Here is a 12956-nt window from a genome sequence, read left to right on the forward strand (position 1 = left end):
TCCCTGGGGGCCCAGGAAACTGGGCACAAGGCAGGAACCAGTGCACAAGGCAGGGGTGTGGTTCCCACCCTCCCCTGGCTCTGCTCAGGGTCCCTGGGTGTAGCCAATAAAATTCTCTTCCCTCCTCGGCATCTAGCAGGCTTGGAGACCCTGGATCACCCCTGCTGGCCAGACTCCGCTCTCTCCCCTCCTTCTCCCGGCACCAGGGGTGTCTCCATCAGCTACAGAGCAGACTTGATTTTACCCATCTGGGCAGGTTTCTCTTTGTGCCTTTACTAGCCCAGCAGAGACTCCAGATCCGGCCCAGGACAGCTCTCCTGTGTTTTATAATCTCTTCTCCTGTTTCCATTCTCTTCGTCTAACAGATCACAGTTTAATAAGGTTTTTCTTCCCGGTGCCCCCACCCACCCAACTGCTTCCAATTTGCATCACAATCCAACTGATTTTTGCTGCTCTTAGCAGATTGTCTGTGTCATCACTTTCAAGGGATGCAATATGGCACTCCCAGCTCTCATCTGCTCGGGCTCCTGCCTTGCACTTGCCCACGTTTCCTGGCAATTTCCTTTGCCCATCAGCATGCCAGCATTAGCTGAGTTGCATTCGGGGGAGGCTATCAGAGCCTGAGCCGTTAATCCTCTAACTGAGAATACGGGTGTTGCCTGAACCTGAAGACAGGGTGAGATGTGCAATTCCTTGGTCAGCTCTCTTCCCCCAAGGATTTTAAATGTGTCATGCTAGTTGTTAGGTGTGTTTTTTTTGTTTATTTGTTTTAAATATATCTTTACTGATTTCGGAGAGAAGGAGGGAGAGGGGGAGAGAGAGACAATCAATGATGAGAGTCATTGATCTGCTGCTTCCTGCACACGCCCTACTGGGCCTGCAACCCGGGCCTGTGCCCTGACCGGGAATCGAACCTCAGTCTCCTGAATCCTAGGTGATGCTCAATCACTGAGCCATGCCGGCCAGGCTAGTTGTTAGTTTTTAATAATCTGTTGGATGGAATTATTTCTTTGCATCAGATGCTTTAAAATTGCATGTTTGTTATGAGTTTATAATGTATCTAAGCCAGTTGGGTTTTCAACATCCTGTCTTTAGAATATCAGTGTCTCTGGCAGTTGTTTTTGGTGTTTTGTGGTTTGAGGAGGACAACCACCTGAAAATATTGTAGACGATTGGGGAAGCTTTCACGGAATTTCCCATGAGTGCAGACAAGAGAAACACCCGCTCACCCCAGCGCCTTGAGAAATCCCATTTCCGTCTCTCGCTGTTCCCCTTCAGTGGTTTCTAAAAGGATTATGTTTCTGGTGAGATGCCGTTGCAGAAATGATGTCTCTCTACTTAAGCGAGCAAGAAATAATAGAGGATTATGCATCAATAACCGATTCTCTGGTTCAGGCACTAAAAAAATCAGTCCCAAAGCCAATGTGGGTGCTCCCGGGGGGGGAGCAGAAACTGTTATCGTTGCTATTGTACAGGTGATTAAACCAATGCTCACAGAGGTTACGAACTCGCTCAAGGTCACATGTCTATTAGAGTGTGGAGCTAGAATCTGAAGCCAGCTACAAATTTAGTGTCACTTTGATCCTTCCAAAAAAATCAAAATTGTGTGCACTGCAAAACAGACAGAGAACCTCAAAGGGTGCATGGGGTAGGGGCAGATGATCCCCTCTAAGGTGCATGCTCAGGAGGAAGAGACATCACAGCCCTGGTTTGAAATTCAGTAATGACTTTCTCTCCCTGTGCTCCTTAGGAATGGCCGGCCTGCCAGGAGCACTTGTGTGCCCTCAAAATGTAAGCCAACAAGACCAGCTTCCCCCTGGAGCTCAGCTTAGAGCAGCTCTCGACCTGCATACCCCCAAGCTCAGCCTCTCCTGCGGGCTCCTCTCCTTGGTCCCCACCTTTGGTGCACCCCTTGCTGGCCTCCAGGAGCCGTGCCTCTCCTGGAACCAGAAAAATTGCCCCCAAGCTCTCCTTTTTCCATAGCTCCAAGTAAAACGATATGACCTGTCCAGCCCCCCCTCCTCCTGCATCCCCTTTGAGTAGCATTAGTCCTTCACCCTTCAGGGCTGAGAAGAACTGGAGGGGACTGTCTTGGTAAAGCCCCCTTCTCAAAAGTGATCATGTGCATCTTGGGCGTGCTTCATTCCTAGAAATGTCACCCTCTGATGGTGATCGTAGCTGTTTCTTCCCTAGAAACCTGCAAGTTGTCTGCTCACTGTAGACAGTGGGTTGTCCCCTCCCTGTGCTTGAGTTCCCAGAAACTAAATGACCCCAGAATTGTCATGAAAGGGACTTCTAGGTCCAAAGAGACACTCTTTCACCACCACGGTGATTTAACAAAAATAGATGGCATTATGAAAGTGTAGTTCCCCTTCCTGGAGGTACAGGGAAGAAAGTCACCCATCTGAGCAACTGGCTTAGACACCCACCTCCTGAACCAGAGGCTGGGCCTGGAATTTCTCCAGATCCCTTCAGCTCTGAGGTTCCACAGGCCTTGAGTGACAAAATGACCTTGATCTCTGCCAATTAAAATTCTGTTCAATCGGAGACACACCTAGGGTTTTAAATTCTTCTACAAAGAACACTGCTGTGGGGCATAGAAAAACATGTAATGTTTTGATTCTCCCTCTTAATTAGATTTCCTGTGCTTCCTTAGGAAAACAAAAGCCCTTCCTACTCATTCCCTGGCAAACACTGGCCACCATCCTCACTGTGGAAGTTCCTATCGTCTCAGGAACTGAAGTCCTTAAACTACCAGGGGCCTGTTCCCTAGACTAAGAAGAACATATTGGCAGCTCCTGGTGTCAGGACTGGGAGGTAAGTACTCTTGATGAAAATAAATCTTCTTAAAGTATTAGTGGGGAAAGAAGTACAAACTTCCAATTATAAAATAAGTTGCGGGGATATAAAGTGCAGCATAGGGAATAGAGTCAATAATATTTTAATAACATGTATGGTGTCCGACGGTTACTAGACTTGCTGTGGTGCCCACGCTGAAGGGAGGTAAATGTGGAATCACTGTGTTGTACACCTGGCTCAGCGGTTGAGTGTCGACCTATGAACCAGGAGGTCACGGTTCGATTCCCGTCTCAGGCTTGGTCCCCAGTAAGGGGTATGCAGGAGGCAGCCAATCGATGACTCCCATCAGTAATGTTTCTGTCTCTCTTTTCCTCTCTCTGAAATCAATAAAAAAAATAATAATAAATTTTAAAAATAAATAAAATTATTATAAAAACGATTCATGGGGAAAATACTACTGGGGTGCTTAAGTTGTGCTGTGTACTTCAGGGTCCTTGTCATCAAGAAATTCAGAGTCTAGGGGGAGTGAGGCATAATATAATGAAAATGCTATCATGGAGCTGTAAACAGAACATTGAGAGAGGGAGATAAAGTATGCTGTAGGAATATGAAAACTATTTCATGGGAAAGCCAGCCCCTTGGAAGGGTCCGTTGGAATTGGATAAGCAGATGAGACAAATACAAGCATTCAAGCTCAGGGCCCAGCCTAAGCAGAGAAATCGGATGGATGCCAAGTTCAGAGAAAGCAAGCTATCCCTGGAGCACAGAGCAAGAATATATAGACGCAGCCAGGAAGGTAGGTTGGCTTGACTTTCACCCTCTGCAAAAACAGAGGGGTCGAGTGCTAAGGGCCCGCTCTAATGAACTGTTCCAGGATCGAGTCTAGTCCATGGGGAGGACCCTGAACTCACACCCTGAACAGTCTGACTTTCGTGGGCACAAGGAGCCAGCAAAGGCTTCTGATCAGGGCGCTGCTCTACGAGCCCCCTTGGTCGGCTGAGTGAGATGCTTGTGTCTGGGTGAGACTTACCGGGTCAGATCAGCTGGGAAGTCACTGCACTGGCCCAGCAAGAGGTGGGGGGGCCAGGAAGCTGAGCGAAGGCTGACAGTTGGAAGGGAGGGGGAATCGATGCTGGCCATATCCTGAGGTCAACTTCGCAGAAATGGTCACCAACAGCGTTGATGTCGTGCTTAAGGCTTCTTCCAGTGGGGAGGAAGCTACAGATGCCCCAAAGGATATTTTAAGGTGTGTCCAGATAAGGACGAAGGAGGACAGGGCCGCTCCCAGAAGCCGTTGGCGCTCTCCCACATGTTTTATTGGAGCTACTGCTGGAGGCAGGACGCTGGGCTGGAAGAACTGTGGCCTTAGCAACGTTTGGGCTTCGTGGTGCTCACGTGCTGGCTGGTTCCAACGAGAAGCTGGATTCTGCATCCAGGGGACACATTGGTGAGTTCGCCTTGTCCACTGGCCTGGTGCCTTTATCCAAAGCTGAACGTGCATCTCACACCCACGTTTGGACCCAGTCCAGGACTTTTATTGCTACATGAACTTTGGAGAAACTCTTCCAGGCACCCATTTGGAAATGAATTGAGTGTTCTTCTCAGACAGCGAGTCCTCCACGCCCAGTGCCCGGGCCGCCTGCCAGACGTGGGCCGCCACCTACCAGGAGCAGCCTTGCGGGCCCTCTCAGAGGGCCGAGTCCTACAAAGGAGCAAAGTACTGGTGTTATTGGTCACGGACCAAGTGTTAAATGAGCACAGGAGCAGCCCCGGCTCCTGCCAGAGGGATTTGCAGGCTCACCGGGGTGCCCAGAGAGCAGGGGTACCCGTTTCCTGTGGCAACACCAAGGCCCATAACTCACCCCAGCTCAGGCGAGCAGCGACGCCGACTAGGCAATTAAGCCAAGAAAGGGAACCTGCTCCGCTAATGGCTGGGATTAAAGCTAAATGCATTCAACTCAGATGAAAGAGAGGCTGACCCTTCTCCCCCTGGCCTCATTATCTTAATTAACAGCGCTTGGCAGGAGGATTGAGGCTGCATTGACTGCTGCTCCGTTACCCCTCAAAGCACTGGATACACGTCGGCGCGGCCTTCGTAATAAAAACCCAGCGCTCATCCGCCCTCTGCACTTCCTACCAGCTCCTCACCTAAGAGAATCGTGAGCTCTCTGAGTCGGAGGGCTCCTTGTTTTATTCTTATTTTTAAATATGTTTTTATTATTGATTTTAGAGAGAAAGGAAGGGAGAGGGAGAGAGAGAAACATCAATGATGAGAGTCATGGATCTGGTGCCTCCCGCACGCCCCCTGCTGGGGATCGAGCCCGCAACCCGAGCATGTGCCCTGACCGGGAATTGAACCGCAATCTCCTGGATCCTAAGTCAATGCTCAACCACTGAGCCACGCCGGCCGGGCAACTACTGACGCTTTGAGTGTTGTTTCTAGAAGCCTTTTCCCCAGAAGCCTGTGGATTTATTAATTTTACATCGCCTGGTGATATTTCGGAAGGAACCCATGTCACCTGATGGCTGAACTCACAGCATAAGGCCATGCTGCTGCTGCTTGTCGCCTTTTAAATAATCGTCTATGAGCACACGGCCCTCGCTCCCCAGCTCTTTTCTTCCTGCGCCCACTCTCTGAGAACTGGATTCCGGACACCACTGGAGGGCTCACGCCTCTGCTGGGGTCAACTGCAGCTCCCTGCGGCCTGAACTCCGGGAGGAGCAACGGCCCAGGCTGGACGGGTTTCCTCCGGGCCTTACTCCACACACTCTCGCTCCTCCTGCTCCTTCTGGCCTCAACCCACTTAAGGTTTAGGGTTTTAGGTCACTTGGTCTTCTCTCCTGGATGCTCCTATGTGCACACTTGCTCCCCACCTGCTCTCTTGCCATCTGGATGGACCCCCCTTTCGAATGCTCATCTTCCTGAGGTTTCTTCAGGTCTGAAACAACTACGCCATCTCGTTGTCATCTGTTGATTAGATCTGCCCTATGTCAATGCTCATTTATCTTTGTAATACAACAGAAGCCCAAATAATTGTCTTTAAAATCTGCGTATGCATAACCCAAGGTCACAGACAATAGTGTGGCGAGGGCCTCGGGAGGAGGGTGGAAGGGGTCAATGGGGAGAAAAGGGGACATCTGTAATATTTTGAACAATAAAAAATAAAATAAAATCTGTTCAGCTGGCCTTACCTACCTTACTGTTTAATTTTAGCTTTCCTATAATAGACTTGAAAATTCAGTGTATTGGGACGGATGTGGTTTGGGGCTCTCTTTCATCACTTTTTACAAGTTCAAGGTCAAGCCACCTAGTTGAGTGTCTGCATTTGGGGACCAGCATTGAGTCATCTATAAAAAGATAGGCGTGAAATTAGAACACGGAACTGTTATTCCAAGCTGGTGTTCTCACTCCCATGTCTCTTCAGGGATTTTTCAGCCTGGTTACAGGACATGGGAATCCATTCTGATAAAACAGCGGCTGCAAAACTGTCAGCAACTTGGGGGCCAAGTTAGCTCTTTCCCACAAATCCTGGTAGTTCAGTGTCAGAACATGTTTATCCAACAGTCACTTAACACCCTCATTTGTGAAATCGAAGTTTCTGTTCTCTTTTCTTCTAGAACAGAGGTCTGCAAACAATGACACTTGGATTGCAAAGCCTAAAGTGTTTATCATCTGGCCCATTACAGAGGAAGTTTTCCAAGCTCTGTTGTAGCCTATAAAACACAGTGATTTTTCTATATAAACTAAGAGTTCTCGACATGAGGTTGAAAGGAGCAGGCTTCAGGAGGTCAGTGGGCCCCCTGAAATTGGGTACAAAACTTGATTTGTGATGCAAAAGTGCATTTTTTGGAAGGCAAGGAGTCAGAGCTATCCTCAGATCCTTGAAGGGGTCCATGACCTCAAAGCAGTTAAGAACCACTGTGGCATGTAGAAAATGTAATGTAAGTGATAGAAAGACAGTGCTGTCCACACCAGAAAACCTCTGTCCACAACCATGGCCATGGCGCCAGAGGATCGAAGGGTCTAAGAGAACAGGCACATTATGTTAAAGCTCAGAGGATCCCCAAGTTCTAAAGACCCACGTGCCAAGGGTCTTAGCCATGTTCTCATGCCCCCTTCTTCTCCATAGGATCATGGGAAACCACCTTGACCTTCTCTTAGGAGTGGTGCTCATGGCCAGTCCTGCGCTTGGAATTTCTTCCTGTTCCTCTGATGGTCAGATAGCCTTGTATCGTTTCTGCAACCTCACTCAGGTCCCCCAGGTCCTCAACTCCACTGAGCGCCTCCTGCTGAGCTTCAACTATATTGAGATCGTCACAGCCACGTCATTCCCCTTCCTGGAGAAGCTGCAGCTGCTGGAGCTTGGGACTCAGTTTACCTCCTTGACTATTGACAAAGATGCCTTCAGGAACCTGCCCAATCTTCGAATCTTGGACTTGGGCAAAAGTGACTTAGACTTCCTGCATCCAGATGCCTTTCAGGGGCTGCCCCATCTGTTTGAACTCAGACTCTTTGCCTGTGGTCTCTCCGATGCTGTGTTAAAAGATGGATATTTCAGAAATTTAGAGTCTTTGTCTCGCCTGGACCTGTCCATGAATCAGATTCATAGCCTTATCCTTCACCCTTCATTCCGGGAATTAAATTCCTTGGAGTCCATTGACTTCTTCCTCAATCAAATACCCATTGTATGCGAGCATGACCTCCAGCCCCTCCAAGGGAAAAGACTTTCCCTTTTAAGGCTTGCTGCTAGTAACCTGTACAGCAGGGTCTCGGTGGACTGGGCGAAGTGCATGAACCCTTTCAGAAACATGGTCCTAGACACCCTGGATGTTTCTGAAAATGGCTGGACCATAGACATCGCAAGAAACTTCAGCAACGCCATCAACGGCAGCCAGATTTCCTCTTTGGTTCTTACCTACCACGTTATGGGTTCTGGGTTTGGCTTCCAAAACATCAAAGATCCTGACCGGGACACATTCACAGGCCTGGCCAGAAGTTCATTGAAAAGCCTGGACCTTTCCCATGGATTTATCTTCTCCCTGAACTCCCGACTCTTTGAGACCCTCAAGGAGTTGAAGCTTCTGAATGTTGCCCACAACAAGATAAACAAGATTACAGATGAGGCATTTTATGGGCTCAGCAACCTCCAAGTTCTCAATATGTCATATAACCTTCTAGGGGAACTGTACGATTCCAGCTTCTACGGACTACTCAACGTAGCCTATATTGATCTGCAAAAGAACCACCTTGGGGTCATTCAGGACAAAACATTCAGATCCCTGAGAAGATTACATACTTTGGACCTCCGGGATAATGCTCTGAAAACAATTAATTTTATCCCAAGCATAGATACTATCTTCATGGGTGGCAATAAACTGGTGACTTTGTCAAACGTCGGACTCAAGGCCAACTTTATCCAGTTATCAGAGAACAGGCTGGAAAGTCTGGATGATCTCTACCTTCTTCTCCAGATCCCTCAGCTCCGGGTTCTCATTTTAAATCAAAATCGATTTTCCCTTTGTGCTCAAACGCGTGCCCCTTCAGAGAGTCTCAGCTTAGAACAGCTTTTCCTCGGAGAAAACATGTTGCAACTTGCCTGGGAGACCGGGTCGTGTTGGGACGTTTTCAAGGGCCTTTCCCATCTCCGGATCCTCTACTTGAATAATAACTACCTGAATTTCCTTCCCCCGGGAGTGTTTAGCTATCTGATTGCGTTAAGGGGGCTCAGCCTCAACTCCAACAGGCTGACAGCTCTTTCTCCTGGCGACCTGCCTCCTAATTTAGAGGTTCTGGATGTGTCCAGAAACCAGCTCCTAGCTCCTGATCCTGATGTGTTCGCATCCCTTAGTTTCGTGGACATAACTCACAACAAGTTCATCTGTGAGTGTGAGCTTAGCACTTTCATCAAGTGGCTCAATCAAACCAACGTCACCATCTTGGGGTCCCCTGTGGACATTTACTGCATGTACCCCGACTCGCTCTTTGGGACGTCCCTCTACTCTCTGTCCACGGAGGGTTGTGATGAGGAGGAGAGTTTCAGGTCCCTGAAGTTTTCCCTCTTCGTCTTGTTCACTGTCACTGTGACCCTGTTCCTCGTGGCCACCCTCATGTTCGCCAAGTTCAGGGGGCCTTGTTTCCTCTGTTACAAGACAGTCCAGAGACTTCTGTTGAAGGAGCAGACCAAGGCCAGAGAGCCGGACACCTACAAATACGACGCCTACTTGTGCTTCAGCAGCAAGGACTTCGAGTGGGTGCAGAACGCTTTGCTCAGGCACCTGGACGCTCAGTACAGCGACCGAAACAGGTTCAACCTGTGCTTTGAAGAGAGAGACTTTATGCCGGGGGACAACGTCATCGCCAACATCCACCAGGCCGTGTGGAGCAGCAGGAAGACCGTCTGCCTTGTGAGCAGACACTTCCTCAGGGACGGGTGGTGCCTGGAAGCCTTCAGCTGCGCACAGAGCAGGAGCCTGGCCGACCTCAGCGGCGCCCTCATCGTGGTGGTGGTCGGGTCATTGTCCCAGTACCAGCTCATGAAGCATGAGCCCATCAGGGGGTTCGTACAGAAACAGCCGTACCTGCGGTGGCCCGAGGATCTCCAGGATGTCGGCTGGTTTCTTAATAAGCTCTCCCAACACATACTAAAGAAAGGAAGGGAAAGGAAGGCGGACGGTGACATTCCGCTGGAGACTATAGCAACCACCTCCTAGCCAAAGGAGCACTTTTCAACCCATCCCAAGCCCCGGATGACTCTTTGCTGTGTCTTTGCACTGAGTTTCCATCTGGGGGTCCTTTTTAAAGTTTATTTTCCCTACTGTGGAAAACAACAACCATAAAGCTCTTGATTTGCACAGCAACGCGATGTTTTGTCTCACTGGCTTCCAAATGGAAAGTCCTAGATCCAAAAGATTGCAGCTGCCCCCCAGAGGTCCCCACTCTCCATCGATCTCCTTTCAGACTCGATAACACCGGTCCCTCCTGTTGCATCAACTACAAAATATTCCCCAGCTGTGGCTGGTGAGAAGGACACCTTGAGGGAAGTTGCAGATGACGGACACCCTTTCCCCAGCGTTGAGTTCCAGGAGGGGCCGGCCGTCGATTCCGAGCCCCTGTACTCGGCAGGACAACACTAAGCAGAAAGCAAACAGAAAGAGAGGCCTGGTTCCTGCTTCCACCCTGGGAACAGTGCCCTTGCTGGGTCAAGGTCACGCTCAGTCTCAGGGAGACAGAGCCGGCCCCAGAGAAGAGCATCTAGGCCTCCTGTGGCCCCAGCACTCTTCCCGTGTCTGCCTTCAGCTCCTGCAGATGGAACCCAGTGGGCCATGAACAGTCTTTGTGGCAGGCAACCTGCATTTCAGCCTGGTGTTCAAGACCTGCCATGATTCAACCTATCTCAAAAAATTTTTTTTTTTAATCATTTGTCAACCACTCGGGCTCTCGTGGAAAGAACTTAGCCTTTGGACACAGATCCTGGTTTGAGTTCTGCTGCTGCTGCTCGCTAGCTGTTTCTCCAGCTGTCGGCATGATCGTGTCTACCTCATAGAGTTGCCGTGAGCATTAAACTGGCCAAGGATGTTGGGGCTTCTCAGGTCTTGGCCTTCGTTGCCCCAGTGGCCACAGGAGGGTGCCAACACTGAGGGACGTCTCGGAGGGAGTCAACATTTCTTTGAAGTTGTCTTTTTTTAAATCAGAAAATAAACCTATACCTATTTTTGCATTCTGTTTCATGCTTTCGTGTTTATTTTAATATGGAAAGGTTTTTTTCTGAAAGTATTAAGAAAGTTTAAAGCAAGGAAGATTCGCCAACATCACCCATGGCCTCATGTCCAGCCTCTTCTGAGTCCAGCAGAGCCCAGGGTCAGCTGCTGCTGTTTGAGGAGATACACAAAGGCCTGGGACTCAGCATTCCAAATGTCACTGCCTTGTCCTCACTGTGCGCCCCTAATCCTAACTCCTCCAAGACACACACACACACACACACACTAGCTCTCCTCCTCCTGGTTTCTTTGGGCCACTCTGATCCATGAGACTGAGCTTGCCCTGCACTTACTGTCTTATTATTTTTATATTTGAACAATGGCTGTGACCATCGGCACTGTTCATGCACAGCACACACACATACCCTATTCTTCTATCCCACCCTTCCTTCTGGATTGTTCTCCCATCTCTGCACATCTATCCTACCTGTCCTTCAGAACCCAGCCCATCAAGCCTCCTGGGATGCCTCCAACCCAAGGTCCTCTCTCCCTTCTGTGCAAACTCTTAGTTAGCTGTTCTTTTATTTTATTTTTAATTTTTATTCTTTTTTAATCCCCATCTGAGGATCTTTTTTCTATTGCTTTTCAGAGAGAGTGGAAGTGGGAGAGAAAGAGAGAGAGACATCGATTCGAGAGACACTGCACCCGAGGTACACGCCCTTGGCCAGAATCAAACCTGGGAACGTTCAGTCCATAGGCCGACGCTCTAACCACTGACCCAAACTGCCCAGGGCTTAGCCGGTCTTTTAAAACAAGCACTGCCCCCGCCTCCTTTGACAGTGTGAGCCTGTCTGGCTGCCCGCCCTCCTGGACTGTAAGCTCCACGAGGAAAGACCCTTTCTTCTGTGTCCCACCCCCAGCAGCTGTATTTCTTTCTGAGCCCATTTTCCAAGTCTCACTTCCCAAGAGACTCCCATGAAAGGCAAGAAGGAGGATCAGCAGTGCCACGCTGGGATGTGGGCACCGGGTGGTCGGCCGAGATGCCACTTGCTAAGCAGCTGCTCCCGGATCCCACCCCACAGCAACTCCGAGTCAGTAAGTTGATGGATCCCACAGAGCCTGGCCCTTCGCCTTCACTGCTAAGTAGGAGGAACCACTGCAGCTAGGCCTGAGAATGGTGAGGGCTCTCTGCATTTGAAATTGAGACTATTCTGGAAAATCTACAATGTTATTTGGGGCTGCTGTAGACTTCAGAGAGAATCCCACACATCATCCCAATGCAACTGACTCTGAACATTTCTTGCCAAGCACTTGAGTCTACAGGGACTGATATTTTACATAGTCCCGATATAATGTAAACGTGGCTGAAAGTTTGAAATTATGAAATAACACTATCGGGAGGATAGGAGGCTATGAAGTACAAGTGTAAGGTAGATAAACGCTCACCCACCACGAGACAAAATCAATGTGAAATGTCTAGAATGTTAAGTCAAGAAATAGCTTTCTGAGTGTAACACTGAGAAATATGAAATGCCAGAAGAAAGAACTGCACAAATCAACGGTGATTGCCAGAGGGAGCTCTGCCCGATCCTTCCATTAGAAAAATCTAGAAAAGCTGGTGAAACTATTTTTTTAAATCTGTTTAAAGGCACTGGGAAATAAATAGCGGCATAGGAGAGCTACAAGGCAGTGAGAGGGCCAAGATCCAAGAGGAGAAAATCAGAAGAGATGACCACATTTAAAGCAAGCCCTTCCAGAAAGGCCGTCAATGAATGAAAAGGCAAGCCGAGCCATAGCACATAAAAATAACACACATATCTGAAAAGGGCTCATCGCCAGAATATGAAAAACTACAAGCTGATAAGAAAAGCAACATAAAAGAAAAATGGACAAGAGTCTTAAGAATTTCCCATGTGTCCAAAAGCCAATGAAAAAAATATTCAACCCCTTTTAGCCATCAGGGGAATGCAAATAAAAACCGCATTTGTGATAATACCATACACCCATCAGAATGTCTAAAAGGAAAATGACTGACCATATCAAGTATTAGCAAGGTTGGGAGCAATTAAAACTCAACGATGTGCCCAGCCGGGCCTGGCTCAGTGGTTGAGCATCGACTAGGATCCAGGGGATCATGGTTCGATTCCCGGTTGGGGGCGTGCAGGAGGCAGCCGATCAATGACTCTCTCATCATTGATGTTTCTATCTCTCTCTCTCCCTTTCCCTCCCTGTCTCTGAAATCAATCAAGATATATTAAAAACAAAAAAACAAAAACCAAACTTTAAAACACAGTCTTTCATTATCTGCTAAAGTTGAGTCCACAAGAGCCCTATGACACTGCAGTTCAGCTCCTAGGTGTATACATATCAAAGCCCACGCACTCATGGACCAGGAGACAGAAACGGTTATGGCAGCGTTATGGGGAGTGGCCAACACTGGAAACAAAACATGTGCCCAT

The 12956-nt window shown here is 48.7% G+C and overlaps 1 protein-coding gene across 2 annotated transcripts; it reads left to right on the forward strand.

Annotated features, from left to right (window-relative positions):
• The first annotated feature begins 2660 nt into the window (after positions 1 to 2660).
• On the forward strand, positions 2661 to 10522 carry TLR5 (toll like receptor 5). 2 transcript variants are annotated; one of them, XR_015716318.1, is made up of 2 exons: positions 2661 to 2817; positions 6418 to 6733. XR_015716318.1 is itself a non-coding variant. In XM_016221153.2 (2 exons), the coding sequence occupies exon 2, from the start codon at positions 6934 to 6936 to the stop codon at positions 9508 to 9510; it is 2577 nt and encodes an 858-aa protein (XP_016076639.2). In that variant the 5' UTR covers positions 2661 to 2817; positions 6930 to 6933; the 3' UTR covers positions 9511 to 10522. The 2 variants fall into 2 exon arrangements, 1 of the variants encoding a protein (XP_016076639.2); XM_016221153.2 differs by lacking the exon at positions 6418 to 6733 and adding an exon at positions 6930 to 10522.
• The last annotated feature ends 2434 nt before the right edge of the window (positions 10523 to 12956 follow it).

Source organism: Miniopterus natalensis, chromosome 21, assembly GCF_054644295.1.
Source record: "Miniopterus natalensis isolate mMinNat1 chromosome 21, mMinNat1.hap1, whole genome shotgun sequence".
NCBI classification, from domain to species: Eukaryota; Metazoa; Chordata; class Mammalia; order Chiroptera; family Miniopteridae; genus Miniopterus; species Miniopterus natalensis.

Bases quoted from the DNA above. Each gene is read 5' to 3' on its own strand.
- TLR5 (XM_016221153.2), top strand. From the start codon at position 6,934: ATGGGAAACCACCTTGACCTTCTCTTAGGAGTGGTGCTCATGGCCAGT.